Genomic DNA, 18,833 nt, shown 5'->3' on the forward strand with positions numbered 1-18,833 from the left:
AGGATCACTTGAGCCTGGGTCAAGCCTGCAGTGAACTGTGATCATGCCACTGTATTCCAGCCTGGGTGACAGAGCAAGACCCTATCAAAAAAAAAAAAAAAAAAAGAAAAAAAATTCCTGGTTTAGAGAAAGTGTTATCTACACATTACATGATCTAAGGAAAAATATTGGTAGAAAATAAGGCAAGCATAATAACCTTGCCTTTCAGTTTTCTTTGGGTATCTGATTGCATTTTATCCTTAAGATCCCAGAAACCCAGATTCTTAGTTAAGCTCAAACAAAGCCAAAAGACAAAGTAAGGCTGGCACCCCTTTCACGGAGCTTCTCTACATTTGAAAATGATTTGGAGAGTTCTGAAAATTTCCTCAACTTTTTATAACCCCAAGATAGCCAGCCTTCCTCTTGGACAAAACTCATATGGCGTCTGTGCTTGCTTGGTTGTGAGAATACATAGGATATCCCCAGGGGAAAAAACGAAGAAGAGTCTAAACGTGTAGGTCAAGAAAGAGGCAAAAGAAAGTGAGAAAGTGGGATGAAGGAATGATTCAAATATGAAAGACAGGGAGGCTGAGGGAGGGGAATCGCTTGAACTCAGGAGGCAAAGGTTGCAGTGAGCCAAGATTGAATCATTGCACTCCAGCCTGGGTGACAGGAGCAAAACTCTGTCTGCAAAAAAAAAAAAAAAAAAAAAAAAAAAAAGAAGCCAGGGAGAGAGAGAAACAGCATCTATAATGTGCATTAAAACACACCAAGGAGAAGATGGAACTTTTCGGTAAGAAGGAACCCAAGGAAAAAAGGAGAGCTGGGACCAGAAAATAGGCTGCTGGAAGAAAGGCAATACATGAGCTGATGCCAACTCTTCCAGGGAGCAGCAAGAGCTCTCATCAGTGTGGTCATAACATTTGGAATGAGGGTGTGAGCAACTGCCAATTCCCATCTCCCTTCTCATTCCAGCCTCATTGTAACACTCATTCTACGCCTAGCCTGGCTTTCTTGCTCTCCCTCATCTCACTGTTTCAGAGGAGGCCAAATCTGAAGTCCTTTCCAGGGAGTGGCTCTGTTCATCTTATTCTCCAGCCAAAGTAGGAACAGCATAAGAGGAGAGAGACACATTCAGCAGCCAAAGGACTCGGTGGAAAGAGCAGAACACCATAGACAGTGAGTTGTTTGATTACCTAAAACCCTAAAGAGACAGAGGGAATGTGGGTATGTCTGTGTGTGTGTGAAAGGGCTGGAGAGGGGCAACAGGGAGCGTCACTGAACTTAGACTTGAGCAGACCTCCCAAATAACCATGGAATTCCAATGAAGGAGATGCCAAGATGAGCAGATGATATGAAAAAGACATGCATATGAGAAAGGAAGATTTCACATCAGGGATGAAAGAGGCCACAGGGTAGAGCCAAGTATGGACAATGCAAAATGTAAAATTTCCTCTGACTTGGTGGAAGAGAATAATACAAGCAAGAATAATGGTACGTGACCAAAGAATAGATTTGAGGGAGAAATGAATGTTGGGTGAAAGGCAAGAAAAGAGAGAAAGGGTTTGAGTCATAAGGGAAAATGGAGAAAGTTCTGGGAAGACAAAGAGACAGGGACCTCGGAGGCATCTTTCCCTGGCACTGAAATGCTGATGTGCCTCTGAGCATCACATTCTCTGCTATGCCCGCCACCCCTATAGATATGTCGCTCTTGGGACCCAAGGTGCTGCTGTTTCTTGCTGCATTCATCATCCCTTCTGGTGAGTCCTTTATTCTTTGCTCCCTAAACCCTCAGCTCCTCAGCTATACATGTGTGTGGCAGGAGATGGGATGGAATGAGGTCGAAGAGGAATAGCAGTAGAGATGCTTGATATTGAGCTCTGGAATTCCTATTAGAAGAAAAGAACAGATTTTGTGTTAAGGAAAAAAGGTCAGGAATGTGACTAGACTTCAGACTAGGGGAAAGCCTCCCGAGAATTATGAAACTAAAGTGCAACGAAGATACACAAAAATGCACACTAACCACCCAAAGAGGGTTGAATAAACAAATTGCAAAGCGAAAAAGAAGCTGATATACAAATGCATACACAAACACAGAGGAACTACCTAGAAAGAAACTGGACCTGGGCTGGGCATGGTGGGCTCACACCTATACTCCTAGCACTCTGGGAGACTGAGTGGGGAGTATCACTGAGACCAGTCTGGGCAACATAGTGAGACGAGTTAACCTCGTCTCCATTTAAAAAAAAAAAAAAAAAAAAGAAACTGGACCAAATTTAAATCTTGAAGAAGAACAGTGAGAATACATACACTATTACCATCATACACGCGGGTATATTCACAGGCATGCGAAAAATATGTGCCACACTGACACACAAGAAAAAAGTGATCTTCACAGATTTCCCAGAATCTGGCTAGAAGATTGGCCACAGAAAGTGAATTTTAGGCTGTAAAGATGTCCTACTCTATTTTTTTTTCTCCCTCTTCCGATACAGATTGAGAAAAATAATTCTTCTGTCTTGTTCACTAGCATAGCTAGAGGGGAAGCCGTGGGGCTAGAGGAGCAGGAAACACTAGAAGGGCTGCCAGGTCTATCAGTGGAGCTGGACTTCATTCCTGGCCAGGAATGAGGGTAAGAGGGCAGCAGGGCTTTGTTCTCAGGAACTTTTTTTTTTTTTTTTTTTTTTTTTTTTTTTTTTTTTTTACCAAACAAATGCACAGCAGTGAAGGAACTTATCTTTCTGAAGTGTTTCTATTCCTGTTGGTTTTGTTCATAGCACTAATGGTCTCAGTAATTTTATATTGAGCTATACAGGAATAAGTCACAGAGATAAAGTATAACCATTTCTCCATGATTTTCTGATTTGTCTCATAAAAGGGTTATGAGGTATAGAGCTGCAGTCACTCACATCTCTTTTCTCTTCCTTTGCTATAGACTGGATACCCCTGGGGGTCAATAGTCAACGAGGAGGTAGGTGAACTCTTGGATAGGGGCTCTGTTGGAGTTCTTATCAGAAAAATTTAGATGAACAGAGTTAAAAAAATCCTTCTTGCTTATCTATCGCTGCCAAAAAAAGAAAACTTTCCTACAACAGAGAGATGCATTGCCAAAGTGTGAGAAATAGGAGCAGCTTCACCAGTTTCCACAATCCTGTTATCCCATTCATAAAAGTTTCTTGTGTGTGTGTGTTTAAACGACTGAAAAGTTTCTTGTGTGTGTGTGTTTAAACGACTGAAACACCTTCCCAAGACCTCCTCTATGCCCATTTCTGTTTTCACTCTTCTCTACACATTTCCTATCTTATTCAGAAAACGCTCACTAGTCCTTACAAAAAGCATTCCTTAATCCATGTAACTGTGGAAAAATGAAAGACAGGGTAAGAAGTCATCTTATACCCATAATCCCAGCACTTTGGGAGCCTGAGGCAGGAGGATCGCTTGAGCCCAGGAGTTTGAGACCAACCGGGGCAACATAGGGAGACCTCATCTCTAGGGAAAAAAAAAAAAAAAAAATTAGCCTGGCATGGTGGTGCATGCCTGTGGTTCTAGCTACTTAGGAGGCTGAGGCATGAGAATTGCTTGAACCCAGGAGGCTGAGGGTGCAGTGAGCCATGATCATGCCATTGCACTCCAGCTTGGGAAACAGAGTGGGACTGACTCAAAAAAAAAAAAAAAAAAGAAAAGAAAAAAGAAGTTATGTCAGTACTAAGTGAAATTGTGGCATAACCGGGCAAAACTCAAAAGGTATTTTTTGGTTTTTCTGCTTTTTAGGTATTTTTTGCTCACACCATTCTCTGTAGCAAAAATCCCAAAAGTTGTGACTCCTCAATGACTACTTTCTTCAACTTCATGAAGAAACTCCATTCTGCCTCAAGACATTCAACATAATTATAATTTATCTCTTTATTTCTCCCATCCCAGGAGAGTTAGAGGACAGAGCGCTCTAGTATGCAACCTATTAAAGGGATCATGACATCAATTTAGTGGGTCACAACTGGTATTAGTTTTTTAAATGAATTAAGATAGACCAAAACAAATATACCAGGATGGATTGCACGTGTTTTACAAGAGTAAAGTATTATTTCATACAAATTTAATAAAATTTCTCTTAGTTTTCCATATGTATGTACCAGGGTACTGTATAATATATTTTTCTTGCAGTGGGTCCTGGTACAGAAGACAAAAATACAAACATTTTTTTATCTGTTATTGGTAAAAATATCTGAATCCCAGAGTTTCTGAATCTAGATCTGAATCTAGGAAAAAAGGGCAGGAATGTGACTAGACTTCAGACTAGGGGAAAGGCCTCCGGAGATTTCAGCACCAGCAAAACTGAAAATTGGAATTCATTTTTCTGGGCTGATTAGGAACCAGTCCTGTGTTACGACTTTAGATGCTTTTCTTGCAGACATATCGTAAGGTACGATGAATTGTCTTGCCTGTAATACCAAGCTCTTTGGGAGGCTGAGGTGGGAGGATCACTTGAGGCCATGAGTTTGAGATCAGCCTGGGCCACACAGTGAGACCCTTCCTTTTTGTTTTTTTGAAACGGAGTTTCACTCTTGCTGCCCAGGCTGTAGTGCAATTGCGCAATCTCAGCTCACTGCAACCTCCACCTCCCACATACAAGTGATTCTCCTGTCTCAGCCTCCCAAGTAGCTGGGATTACAGGCATGCGCCACCACGTCTGGCTAATTTTTTGCATTTAGCAGAGACAGGGTTTCACCATGTTGGTCAGGCTGGTCACGAACTCCTGACCTCAGGTGATCTGCCCACCTCGGCAGTGCTGGGATTACAGGTGTGAGCCACTGCTTACAGCCTGAGACCCTGTCTCTCAAAAAAAAAAAAAAAAAAAAAAAAAAGCTAGGTGTGGTGGTTTGCCAGTTGTCCTAGCTACTCAGAAGGCTGAGGTGGAAGGATCACTTGACCCTGGCAGTTTGAGGCTGCAAATGAGCTATTATGGCACCGCTGTACTGCAGCCTGGGCAACAGAGTGAGAGTTTCTCTCAAAAAAAGAAAAGGAAAAGAAAATATGTTAATTTTTTTTTTTTCAGAGAGAACTTCATGAATACTAGATAAAGCATTTATATGGTGATAGCTCTTGAAACAGTTGGTTAAACTGAGGTATACGCAGAAAAACCGTATTCTGCCCTGAAATCCCAGAGACAGCTAGGATACATTCTCAAGCCCTCTGTTCTCCCATTGCTTTACTCCTGTTTCTGTGAATAGCTGGACTGGAATGTAGCTAGGCCTCCGGAGAAAGGGAACCAGGAAGGATTGGGCTACACCCAGGAGAGGCTCCACTCCTCTCCTGCAGTCGCTGGAATGATTCAGGTTAGCGGTTTTTCAAATATTCTGTGGGATTGGAACAGACTTGGATTCCTTTTATTAAAGATTGTTCTTCCAATCAATGACGTCCAGCTAAAAAAAAGAGTGTTCTGAAAGAAGAAATACTATAATGAATGTGAAAGGTTAAGAGGCTTTTTTGTCAAGGCCGTTGATTTTTTTTTTTTTTTTTGGAAGGAGAGTCTCCCTCTGTTCCAAGCTGGAGTGCAGTGGCAAGATCTTAGCTCACTGCAACCTCCGCCTCCTGGGTTCAATTCATTCTCCTGCCTCAGCCTTCTTAGTAATTTGGACTACAGGCATGCACCACCCATGCCCGGTTAATTTTTGCATTTTTAGTAGAGATGGGGTTTCTCCATGTTGGCCAGGCTGGTCTTGAACTCCTGACCTCAAGTGATTCACATGCCTTGGTCTCCCAAAATGCTGGGACTACAGGCATAAGCCATGAAGCCTAGCCAAACCTGATGAATTTCTATCTGTAATTAAGAAAAAAGGATGAGGTGGGCAAAGGGAACTCCCATGAAATGCTTTATTTGTATTTCGCCTTTTAAACAGTCATGCATAACTCTGACATGCTTTATAAAGATATTTATTCCCGTCAGATTTACATCTGACATTTATTAATAGAATCCGAAGTTAAAAAAAGAAGTCAGGCCGGGCATGGTGGCTCATGCCTGTAATCCCAGCACTTTGGGAGGCCAAGGTGGTTGGATCACCTGCGGCCAGGAACTCAAGACCAGCCTGGCCAACATGTTGAAACCCCGTCTCTACTAAAAATACAAAAACTAGTTGGGAATGGTGGCGCATGCCTGAGTCCCAGCTACTCAGGAGGCTGAGGCAGGAGAATCACTTGAACCTGGGAGGTGGAGGTTGCCGTGAGCCAAGATCATGTCACCGTTGCCCTCCAGCCTGGGTGATAGGGCAAGAGACTCTGTCTCAAAAAAAAAAAAAAAAAAAAAAAAAAAAGTCAAAGTAAACGATGTGAATTTGCTGACCCCTAGTGGGTAGAATGGATTATGAATATAAGCTATTTACATTGAAGGGTAATTGCTGATGTAATGTTTGCTTAATATTTATTTATTTTTTAATTATTTTTTTGAGATAGGATTTCTCTCTTATCACCCAGGCCGGAGTGCAATGGCACGATCTCAGCTCACTGCAACCTCTGCCTCCCGGGTTCAAGCGATTCTCCTGCCTCAGCCTCCAGAGTAGCTGGGATTACAGGCGTGCACCACCACGCCAGGCTAATTTTTGTATTTTTAGTAGATCACCATGTTGGCCAGGTTAGTTCTGAATTCCTGACCTCAGGTGATCTGCCTGCCTGGGCCTCCCGGTATGCTAGGATTACAGGTGTGAGCCACTGCACCGGGCCTGTTTGCTAAATATTTAAATGTTGTTTGCTAAGAGAGTAAATTTCAGATGCTCTTATTATACATATACAAAAAAGGAAACTAATGAGGATATGGATATGTTAATTTGCTTGACTGTAGTAACCATTTCACTTTATACACATCTATCAAAATGTCACGGTGGATACTGTAAACACATACAATAAAATTTATATGTAAATTAAAAAATAAAAGTAAATGTTAATGCTGTTTTGTTATTTTGCTTTTTGTTATTTTTAGAGACCACTGGTTTTAGGAAGTGCTATTATTTACAGTTTCAGAAACAGTTTTCTCAGTTTATCCTAATATAATAGATTCCACCTTAAGACCTGGACCATTTTTATTTCTTTTCCTCCTGCCTTTACTTTCCGATAATCAAATGCAAACCATTCTGTACTTATATTGACATTTTCCCTCCCCATTTTCACCTCACTTCTCAATGAGCATCGGAAAACCATCAACATGGCTGGGTGTGCCGACTTACACCTGTAATTCCAGCACTTTGGGAGGCCAAGGCGGGTGGATCACAAGGTCAGGAGTTTGAGAGCAGCCTGGCCAACATGGTGAAACCCCGTCTCTACTAAAAATACAAAAATTAGCTGGGCGTGGTGGCAGGCACCTGTAATCCCAGCTACTCAGGAGACTGAGGCAGAGAATTGCTTGAACCTGAGAGGCGGAGGTTGCAGTGAGCCGAGATCACACGCCACTGCACTCCAGCCTGGGCGACAGAGTGAGACTCTGTCTCAAAAAAAAAAAAAAAAAAAAATATATATATATATATATATGTATGTATGTATATATTATATATTAGCCAGGCATGGTGGTGTGTGCCTGTAATCCCAGCTACTTGGGAAGTTGAGGTACGAAAATTGCTTGAACCTGGGAGGTGGAGGTTGCAGTGAGCTGAGACTGGCCACTGCACTTCAGCCTGGGTGACAGAGCGAGATTCTTAAAAAAAAGAAAAAAATCAATACTACCTTTTATAAACACTCATAAGCATATCAGCAAATTTATACCCAATTATATCAGAATTATGAATGTCAAAATCACAATGCCTTTGGCATAGCCGATTTCATTTTAAGTAAGTATTGAAAAGAGGTCGGCCGGGCGCGGTGGCTCAAGCCTGTAATCCCAGCACTTTGGGAGGCCGAGACGGGCGGATCACGAGGTCAGGAGATCGAGACCATCCTGGCTAACACGGTGAAACCCCGTCTCTACTAAAAATACAAAAACTAGCCGGGCGAGGTGGCGGGCGCCTGTAGTCCCAGCTACTCGGGAGGCTGAGGCAGGAGAATGGCGTAAACCCGGGAGGCGGAGTTTGCAGTGAGCTGAGATCTGGCCACTGCACTCCAGTCCGGGCGACAGAGCGAGACTCCACCTCAAAAAAAAAAAAAAAAAAAAAAAAAAAAAAAAAAAAAAAAAAAAAAAAAAAAAAAAAAAAGAAAAGAGGTCATCAATCGTTTGTCATTGTAAGCAATCAAGGAAAAACATTTGTGGGATACTCAATTCCGCTGGGCACTATGCTTCACAATTTAAGTTATTGGAAGTGGAAGGGTGGCAGGGAGACAGAGAATCTCAGAAATTGTTTTCTAATTTTCTTTTCAGACGATGTGACTCAAACGACTCCAGAAACATTCACAGAAGATCCTAGTAAGCTACGCCTTTTTTGTTTGTTTGTTTATGTGCTGTTTTATTAGGGATAGATTGAAGGTCATGTCTATATATAGAAAAACAGAGACTTCAAAAGTGTTGGTGGGTGCTCTGAGCTCATGCAGAGTTCTGTTGCCACCTTAGATGCCAGCATCTCTGTACACACGCCCAATCTTATTCTCTCTTCCATTTCTTTCTGTGATAGTCCCTCAGCTGCCGGAGTCCACATGCTTTCTCTTCAGCCTTTCTTTCCTCCTTTGAGATCATCATCCCTTTATCTTGCTTTCCTTAGCTACTTTTCCTGACTGCATTTTTTCATTCCTTGTTATGTGTCTTTGCAGATCTGGTGAATGATCCTGCTACAGATGAAACAGGTAAGTTTTACCATAGTTAAAAAAAAGGCATAGTTCTTATTAATATTAATTTTATTAATATTATTAATAATATTAATTATATAATAATATATAAATATATTATAAATATTTGTATAATACATAAACATAAAATTAATATTAATATTTATTCCAGCCTTGAATTCATTCTCTGCTTTTATCATTTGTTGTTGTTTGTTTTTGAGGAGTCTCACTCTGTTGCCCAGGATGGAATGCAATGGCACAATTTTGGCTCATGGCCACTGCCACTTCTTGGGTTCAAGGGTTCAAGTGATTCTCCTGCCTTGGCCTCATGAGTAGCTGGGATTCCAGGCACCTGCCACCACGCCTGACTAATTTTTGTATTTTTAGTAGAGAAGGGATTTCACCATGTTGGCCCAGTTGGTCTTGAACTCCTGGCCTCAGCCTCCCAAAGTGCTGGGATTACAGGCAGGAGCCACCGCGTCCAGCCTGCTTTTATCTTTGGATGCTGAGGTTGTGAGAGTGTTGTTCAGTGACAGTGCTGATTTTTTTTTTTTTTTTTTTTTTTGAGGCAGAGTCTAGCTCTGTAGCCCAGGCTGGAGTGCAGCAGCACAACCTCAGCTCACAGCAATCTCCATCTCCTGTGTTCAAGTGATTCTCCTGCCTTAGCCTCCTGAGTAGCTGGGATTACAGGCGCCCGCCATCACACTAATTTTTGTATTTTTAGTAGAGAAGGGGTTTTGCTATATTCACCAGGCTAGTCTTGAACTCCTGACCTCAAGTGATCCACCTGCCTCAGCCTCCCAAAATTCTGAGATTACAGGTGTGAGCCACTGCAAGCCACCCAGAACTAACATTCTTTAAACAAATTATAATTATTTCCACTAATTCTGTTCCCTTATACATAAAACACAAAGCCAGACATAGTCTTCCTCTTGCCACAGTATCTCCATTCTCCCTTTTCTTACTCGGCCTTGTGTTTGCAATTTGAAGCCTTCCTCATACCTGCTGTTTTGTGCCTTTTCAGTTTTGGCTGATATTGCACCTTCCACAGATGACTTGGGTGAGTTCAGATCTGGGACCCCCGGGCCATCAGGGCCATTCTAGGCTTTCCCCAGAGCCCATTCTGGATGGTGTGCAACTGCTGAAGGATCCTAAATAGACAGGATGACAGTTTATGGAGCACATATTTCCAGTAGTTCAATTCAAATTAATGACATTGTTGAACACCTAACAGACAGGAACTGTGCTAATCTTTCTCTCAAAATTTCAAGACTTGATGAGTAAAGGCAAGACAAAAGTATAAACACGTTTTGGAAGATAAAGGGTAGAAGAAGCAATGCTTCGACTGAATTTTTTTTTTTTTTTTTTTTTTGAGACACAGTCTTGCCCTCGTCGCCCAGGCTGCAGTGCAATGGCATGATCTCGGCTCACTGCAACCTCCGCCTCCTGGGTTCAAGTGATTCTCCTGCCTCAGCCATCCTAGTAGCTGGAATTATAGGCACCCATCACCATGCCTGGCTAATTTTTTGTAGTTTTAGTAGAGATGGGGTTTCGCCATGTTGGCCAGCAGGTCTTGAATTTCTGACCTCAGGTGATCCTCCTGCCTCAGCCTCCCAAAGTGCTGGGATTACAGGTGGCTAGATTATTTCTTAACAAGACACAGAAAGAGTTCTTGACTAGGTTCAGTGCTGGGGGTGAGAAAAGGCTTTTTCTGGAGGGCACATTTGACTAACTGCTTCCTGAAAGACAAGTAGAAGTGAACTAAGTTCATAGAAGAGGGAAGAGCTTTTAGATAAGGAAAACAATACAAATCAAAAGGTGTAGGGTGGACACGAAAACCAACCAGAGAGACGTTCATTTAAGGTAAGATTATAATTAGATTTGTGCATTGGAAGGATCACACCCCACCTCCAAACCCCCTACTGTATTCCCAGGGCAGTGTGGCAAACTGATTTGACTGTGATCTATCGCCTGGAACTGGGAAAACCAGTAGGGCCACTGTTGCAGTGTTCCCAAGAAAAGATGCTGGCCTGAATCAAGGTAGAGATAGTGAGAATTAAATGATGTGAGCTATAAGGGAGAGGGGATTGTTGAGATGACATCCAGTTTTCTTTTTCTTTTTTTTCTTGCTCTGTCACCCAGGCTAGAGTGTGGTGGTGAGATCTCGGTTCATTGCAACCTCCACCTCCCAGGTTCAAGCAATTCTCCTGCCTCAGCCTCCCTAGTAGCTGGGATTACAGGTGCCCACAACCACGCCTGGCTAATTTTTTTGTATTTTTAGTGGAGACGGGGTTTCACCATGTTGGCCATGTTGGCCAGGCTGGTCTCAAACTCCTGACCTCAGATGATCCACCCACCTTCGCCTCCCAAAGTGCTGGGATTACAGGCATGAGCCACCATGCTCAGCCATGACATCCAGTTTTCTAGATGTGGCTGTTGGGTGGATAGTGGTCTCATTCACTGAAGAACAACTAGAATTAGTGAAGGGAAAGATAATTAAGTCAGTTTGAGATACATTGAATGTGAAAGATCTTTGAAATATTCAAGAACTCTTCCAAAAAAGGCAGTTGGATGTATAGGTCTGGAGCTTAGGGCAGAGATGAGATTGGAAATATAGGCTTGGAAATTATCAGCATATAGACCTGCCTTGAAACCATGGGATAGATGAGATCTCATAACACAGGTCCTAGTATTCTATTTGCAACACTTCCAGTGACATTTTCCCTGGTAACTCCCCTGACTAGTCTATTCATCTAACCCCTTGACTTATTCTTCATTCTGTGAATAAGGCCCATGTTAACTTTGCCCCTAGTTTAGGATGACCCTCATTATTCTTTTTTTATTTTTATTTTATTATTGTTTTTTTGAAATGGAGTCTCCCTCTGCCACCTAGGCTGGAGTGCAATGGTACAAACTTGGCTCACTGCAGCCTCTGCCTCCCAGGTTCAAGCGATTCTCCTGCCTCAGCCTCCTGAGTAGCTGGGATTATAGGTGCACATCACCACACCTGACTAATTTTTGTATTTTTAGTAGAGAGGGGGTTTCACCATGTTGGCCAGGCTGGTCTCGAACTCCTGACCTCAAATGATCTATCTGCCTCAACCTCCCAAAGTGCTGGGATTATAGGTGTGAGCCATTGTGCCCAGCCGACCCTCATTATTCTTTACCCAACAACTTTTATCAAAATAATTTATGATGATGTGTCTAAGCTACAGAAAATAAATTTTCCTTTATAAGGAAGAGCTTGTACAGGATGATAATCTTTTCTCTACTTAGCTCTAGGAAGAAGCTCCTCTGGGCATATAACTCTTTGCCTTGTGTTCCTACTAAATTTGCTTCTTGTCAACAATACAGAGATATTCACAACGCAGTGAATTTCTCAACTCTTTAGGAAGGAAAGGAGAAAGGAAAAAAACCCCATCCTACCTCCTAATCTCTTCAATTTTGTAGAGCAAATCAGCTCAATAAAGGTTTTCTTTTAGAAGTTGCTAAGAGTTGTTAATTCATTTGCTCCCTATTTATGGGCACTCCAAGCAGGTGTATAAGTGAGGCAGCGTGGCAGTTACAGAGGTAGTAACTTCTAGAATTGGTAATAATGGAATAAAATTTCTGCCTTTCAGCCTCCCTTGGTGAAAAAAATACCACTACAGGTATGATTGTTGCTTGCATGTCTTCTTTCTTCCCGTGGATTCTTTACCTCCTTGTTCTTTGGAGGTTACTTGGTACATCTTCTAGTTTACTTCCAATTATTTCTCAAAGAGTATTAGTGTTCTTCACTCCCTTACTCCTTTTTTTTTAAAAAAAATGAGCGCCTGTCATAAAAGTCATGGGGAAAGAATGGAACGAATGTTACATGGTCCCCAAATGGCCCTCTCCCTAAAGTACCTTGCACTTTACATGGTGGTTGGTGGATTAGGAAGTGACATCAATTTAACTTCAAGGACTCCATATTACCATAGAGGTCATGGTTAAAATTGTGTTTCCTAATGTACTGATAATTCTGATATATAGCTAGAGTTGAAAACTACTGAAACAGAGAAATAGCAACCTGCCTAAGTAATCTTATTTTTTCAGAATGGGATTATCAGCATTTCTATTTTATTTTATTTTATTTTATTTTATTTTATTTTATTTTATTTTACTTTATTTTGTTTTGTTTTGTTTTATTCTATTTCTTCTGAGATGGAGTCTTACTTTGTCACCCAGGCTGGAGTCCAGTGGCATGATCTTGGCTCACTGCAACCTCTGCCTCCCAGGTTCAAGCGATTCTCCTCCCACCTCAGCCTCCCAAGTAGCTGAGATTACAGGCGCCCGCCACGACTCCTGGCTAATTTTTGTATTTTTAGTAGAGACGGGGTTTTACCATGTTGGCCAGGCTGGTCTCGAACTCCTGACCTCAGGTGATCTGCCTGCCTTGTCTGGTCCCCCCAAAGTGCTGGAATTACAGGTGTGAGCCACCACGCCCAGCCTATTTAATATTGTATAATGGATAATCCTAGACTTGTTTTTCCTAGAAGTGCTTTCAGAGATTATTTTATCTTTCTTTCTTTTTTTTTTTTTTTTTTTTTACCGAGTCTTGCTCTGTCGCCCAGGCTGGAGTGCAGTGGCGCGATATTGGCTCACTGCAAGCTCCGCCTCCCGGGTTCATGCCATTCTCCTGCCTCAGCCTCCCGAGTAGCTGGGACTACGGGCGCCCGCCACCACACCCGGCTAATTTTTTGTATTTTTAGTAGAGATGGGGTTTCACCGTGTTAGCCAGGATGGTCTCGATCTCCTGACCTTGTGATCCACCCGCCTTGACCTCCCAAAGTGCTGGGATTACAGGCGTGAGCCACCGCGCCCGGCCTATTTTATCCACTTCTAGTTCCAAGTAGGGAAGCACCGAAACTTCATTTAGTCAATTCCCTCTTGCCGTGTTTTTGGTGAGCAGGAAGGATGTAGCCCAATTTATGATGATTCTCTGCAGAGATTACTCTGTTTTTTTTTCTACTCTATCTATTCTTCCCAATTCCTTTAATACTTTGTTTATGCTACTTTTATTTGGACCTCCTTATTTTTTGCGTTGGGCTTCTTCAGAGTGCTGGGATGAGAAATTTACTTGCACAAGGCTCTACTCTGTGCATCGGCCGGTTAAACAATGCATTCATCAGTTATGCTTCACCAGGTAAGGGATCCCAGAATGCCCAAAAAGCATCTTCCATGGTAGTGTTTTTGTGTTGGTAACTATTTAATGAGTACCCGCTATGGAATTGCAAACTTTGATGGGGGTCCAAGTCTTTAGCATGACCCTCCTAGCTATTTCTGAATGTACCAACTAGAACCTGAAGTCTGGGCTGAGGTGTACAAAGAACAGGCAGAGTAATAGAACTTAGAAGGGAAATGAAGGTGAGGGCTGGAGGAAGAAGGGTCATGAGGGAAACACTGGCATACTCAATTTATTACCTGATAGAAGGAGGCTGAAGAAAATGGCCCAGCTCTAAGGTAGAAAATAGTGGGGAGGAATATTAAGCCTGACCCTAGGTAGAGTGTGCAAAGTGTCACGAAGAAAAATAATTAAAACAATGGCCTTTGCAACAACTTGGATGGAACTGGAGGCCATTATTCTAAATGAAGTAACTAAACAATGAAAAACCAAATGTTGTATGTTCTCACTTATAAGTGGGAGCTAAGCTATGAGGAGGCAAAAGCATAAGAATGATATAATGGACTTTGGGGACTCAGTGGAAAGCGTGGGAGAGAAATGAGGGATAAAGGCTACATATCACTGCTTGGGTGATGGGTGCACCAAAATCTCAGAAATCACCACTAAAGAACTTATCCATGTAACCAAAAACCACCTGTACACCAAAAACTATTGAAATAAAATTAAAAAAATAGAAGAGTAATTAATACCATTCCCTCCCCTATTTTCCAGTGGCGGGCAAAAGTCTGAAATACTTAAGGAAATCCAGTTGGGGAAGAGCAGATAGGGAAAGTGGGGAATATGAGAGTCGAGGAGACATCCCAGACCCAGGTTAGTTCTCCTCTCAAGGCTTTTTTCCATCTCCTTCCTTGCCTATGACATTGGGACGTCTGCAGTTTACGACGTATGTACATCGTCAACAAGGAGATCTGCTCTCGTCTTGTCTGTAAGGAACACGAAGCTATGAAAGGTAAGATGATGTCTGGATGTTTAATGGAGAGAAGCAGTTATGAGAGGGATAAATAGGAGCATGATATTACTATATCCAAAGTCTGGTATTGGGGGAGGGCTTTAGGCTACCGCCTTAGATTCCATCAGTTCCTGCTGGAAGTGATCTCAAATAAACAATCTATGTAAAGCAGTATGCTTGATATACAAACACAACCCTAAGAAGAGTACCCCTAGATCCCTTTTCTACTAGATTGTAACCCCACAGTGTCTCCTATTTAGAGAGCTTTCTGACACTCTGGCTATTTTAAAGATCATTCACTGGGGTTCTAGGGAAAATTTCAAGTCAGCCATTACAGATAATAGACTCTGCTAGTCCGCAGCCATGTTCATAACTAAAAATAAAACATACACACACACATGCACTAATTTGGAGACAGTAAGGTTTGGATAGGACCTATAAATAAAAAATAGATGGGACATTTAGAAATCAGCTACGTTATAAATAGTTCACCAATTCCAGGAACAATGTAAATTTCCTACTGTAACATTTCAGGGAGAAGAAAGTAGAAAGATATTATAGGACTAATTACAAGGGCCCAAAATGTGTGGTTATAGACCATACATGGTGGGAACAAAGATGCTCTCATCTTCCCCATGGCCGGCCCCGAATGATGGCTGTGGTTGGTGAAAACACCGCAGACAAAGCCATTTCTGACTCAGCAGCGCGCTTTGTGCTGAGTTCCTGAGTAAGAACTGTAGTTAACTTCGCAGAAGGAAACTTGCTGTGTGCCCCCATTGGCTCTGTGCAAGCCACCTGCAAGGGAAGCACCTTGAGATTGAGGATGAGTATTTGGGACTCTAGGCACTTTCAAGTATCTCAGGGGACTTACTAAAGTTAGCTGTTTGCCCATAGTAAGCATGTAAATGTATACTGAATGATTGGACCTCATTTTTCTATTTAATAGATCCATGATTAGAAGAATTGGCAACTGGATATATAAAGGAAACTAACATTTACTGGTCACCTGTGCTAGGTACTTTGCATACATGATTTCATTTTAATACTCAGAAATATACTGTTGAGGTAGGTATTTTAATTCTCATTTTACAGAAAGGGATAGTGAGGTTTATAAAATTTAAGAAACTTTCTAGGAAGTGGCAAATAACTAGAGTAAGTGGCAGAGCTGGTTAAAACCCAGATCTTTTTCTCTCCAACCTTTTCGCTACACCACACTGCAAAGTCTTCTCTATCCATTAAAACAAGAGTCTTTGTTATCTTCCTGCATTCTCTTCTCATGATTTTCTGCTTCTCTTCTAGATGAACTTTGCCGTCAGATGGCTGGTCTGCCCCCTAGGAGACTCCGTCGCTCCAATTACTTCCGACTTCCTCCCTGTGAAAATGTGGATTTGCAGAGACCCAATGGTCTGTGATCATCGAAAAAGAGGAAAGAAGAAAAAATATGTGGGTGAGAGGAAGGAGGATCTCCTTCTTCTCCAACCATTGACAGCTAACTCTTAGACAGTATTTCTTAAACCAATCCTTTTGCAATGTCCAGCTTTTACCCCTACTGTCTAATTTTTCACCCAAACTGATAACATTTATCTCATTTTTTAGCACTTAAAATACAAAGTCTATATGATTGCATAATTTTGCTGCTTCTCAATGTCATAGACACAGTGAATAGATGATGACTATATGGCTTATATGCAAACATTCTATGTACAATTTCAAGGGAGACTAAACTTTAGGCTAGTAATCTTTACTATTGAATCTGTCTGATATAGATCTTAGGGTTGTTGAAGAAGCTATCCTTGTCTATTTGGGGTAACCATAGAACTTCATTTATTTTCCTCACAAGAGTTTCCTAGACCAACTCCCCCTCATTCACATGTTCCTCTTTACTCTTTAACTATTTTGCTGGCTTGCCCGAAAATTTGCCTGCCAAGTCTTCCTTATAAGATACATCATGGTAACTTTTGTAGTCCTGTAAGATTCTGCAACACAGTCAAGAATTATACAATTCTACCAGCAATACATAAGGACCCAAAAAGTCTTCTGCTAAGCTCAGAGGCTGGGGCTAAAGCATGAGGGCTATGCCAGGTATAGAACTTGAACTCATAATTCTCTATCCAATTTTTCATGCAGTTGTCCAGTCGGGAAGTAAGGCTGGAAAGTAAGTCTCATTTACTGATTCGTTTATGGGTAGACTGGGGTTAACCCACCACCACAAAGCAAATTAGACAGCTTCATGTGAAACCATACCATTGGCTGACATTTCCTTGAGTTGCTACTTCGTTCATCCTCCCAACTTACCAGTGCACGGTAGAAGTATTGTGCACATAGCTTTTGGAATATCCTGACTGGGGCCTAAGAAGGGCATTCAGACTTGAATTTTAATAGGCAGACAGAAAGTTTGCCTAATAGGTAATATGAAAGAGTGAAAGAAACACAATATTCAGACAACCCACATTCTTATCCTGGCTCTAGCAGTAACCGTGTAGCCTTGGATAAGTCATTTTCCTTCATTAGGTCCTGGTTTAATTTCCTCATCTTTAAAATGAGAAGGTTAGATTTATCTTAGTTCTGCCGTGCACAGTGACTCATGCCTGTAATCCCAGCATTTTGGGAAGCTGAGGCAGGTGGATCACTTGAGGTCAGGAATTTGAGAGCAGCCTGGCCAACATGGTGAAACCCTGTCTCTACTAAAAATACAAAAATTAGCTAAGCATGGTGGCACGTGCCTGTAATCCCAGCTACTCGGGAGGCTGAGGCAGGAGAATCAATTGAACCTGGGAGGTGGAGGTTGCAGTGAGCCAAGATGGCACCATTGCACTCCAGCCTGGGTGACAAGAGCAAAAGTCCATCTTAAGAAATATATATGTATTATATATATTCTTAGTTCTAAGATTTCCTTTAAGTCTATGATTCTCTGGATTTAAATGCTTTATTCATATTTCTTGAAGCTTAGATAAAGTCTAATTTACAGCAACCATATCTGTTTTATCCTGGTGAGGATAGCAGTCCATAATGGAATAGAACAAAATCCCATTATAACAAATGACAAATTATATATCATGAATCCTTCTGTCTGAATAACTCAATAACTTTCTATAAAAGCCAATGGAATTCAAATAGGAGCTAGGAGACAAGTTACATAAGACAGTGGAGGTTGTATTCCTTTTATATTGCTGAGAAAACTAGTTAAATGATCAGATTCTTGCTGTTAAGAAACAATTTAGTTTAATGGGATCTGTACAACTGATTAAAAAGAAATGCTACGAAAAGCCCCAAAGCATATAATCTCTATTCCTTATAGTCTCTAGGATTAAATGTACTTATTTAGACAGACATATTAAATGCATATTTTAGCCACTTTAGAGAAGCCTCATAGGCACAGAGTTTCCAAGATTCATTTTAAGAATATCTTCGTGAACTTGACCCTCCTACGCCACATTGCAACATTTCCATCAGACAGCATTTCAATTCCAGTATTATGTATATTGCAAATTAAACATTTTAAAATATTTTTTTCCAATTTATTTCTCAAAATAAAATGTCATTTGTTCTGGTTATTTTTCTCTTTTATGTTTACAAAAAAGGCCTGAATTTATGAACTTTTATTCTACTTTTAAAAATGTGTATCAGCCGGGCGTGGTGGCTCACGCCAGTAATCCCAGCACTTTGGGAGGCTGAGGTGGGCAGATCACCTGAGGTCAGGAGTTTGAGACCAGCCTGGCTACCATGGTGAAACCCCATCTCTACTAAAAATACAAAAATTAGCCAGGCATGGTGGCGGGTGCCTGTAATCCCAGTTACTTGGGACACTGAGGCAGGAGAATTGCTTGAACCTGGGAGGCGGAGGTTGCAGTGAGCTGAGATTATGCCACTGTACTCCAGCCTGGGTGACAGAGCAAGACTGTCTCAAAAAAAAAATATATATATATATATATAATATATATATAAAATATATAAATATATATATAT

At 41.5% G+C, this 18,833-nt stretch overlaps 1 protein-coding gene across 2 annotated transcripts; it reads left to right on the forward strand.

Annotated features, from left to right (window-relative positions):
- Positions 1-957: 957 nt before the first annotated feature.
- Positions 958-18,421, forward strand: MFAP5 (microfibril associated protein 5). 2 transcript variants are annotated; one of them, XR_004059774.1, is made up of 11 exons: positions 958-1,158; positions 1,680-1,739; positions 2,915-2,950; positions 8,315-8,359; positions 8,701-8,733; positions 9,740-9,775; positions 12,336-12,365; positions 13,792-13,879; positions 14,794-14,867; positions 15,814-15,882; positions 16,167-16,300. XR_004059774.1 is itself a non-coding variant. In XM_010376715.2 (10 exons), exons 2-10 carry the CDS (start codon positions 1,682-1,684, stop codon positions 16,277-16,279), a joined length of 513 nt encoding a protein of 170 aa, XP_010375017.1. In that variant the 5' UTR covers positions 964-1,158; positions 1,680-1,681; the 3' UTR covers positions 16,280-18,421. The 2 variants fall into 2 exon arrangements, 1 of the variants encoding a protein (XP_010375017.1); XM_010376715.2 differs by lacking the exon at positions 15,814-15,882 and having other exon boundaries at positions 964-1,158; positions 16,167-18,421.
- Positions 18,422-18,833: the final 412 nt, after the last annotated feature.

Source organism: Rhinopithecus roxellana, chromosome 10, assembly GCF_007565055.1.
Source record: "Rhinopithecus roxellana isolate Shanxi Qingling chromosome 10, ASM756505v1, whole genome shotgun sequence".
Classification (NCBI taxonomy): domain Eukaryota; kingdom Metazoa; phylum Chordata; class Mammalia; order Primates; family Cercopithecidae; genus Rhinopithecus; species Rhinopithecus roxellana.

What these genes read in the sequence shown, in the direction of transcription:
- MFAP5 (XM_010376715.2), top strand. Translation starts at nt 1,682, where the DNA reads ATGTCGCTCTTGGGACCCAAGGTGCTGCTGTTTCTTGCTGCATTCATC. An exon ending in TGCATTCATCATCCCTTCTG is followed by an intron (nt 1,740 to 2,914) that starts GTGAGTCCTTTA and finishes CCTTTGCTATAG; the next exon opens with ACTGGATACCCCTGGGGGTC. An exon ending in CATCAGTTATGCTTCACCAG is followed by an intron (nt 13,880 to 14,793) that starts GTAAGGGATCCC and finishes GGACGTCTGCAG; the next exon opens with TTTACGACGTATGTACATCG.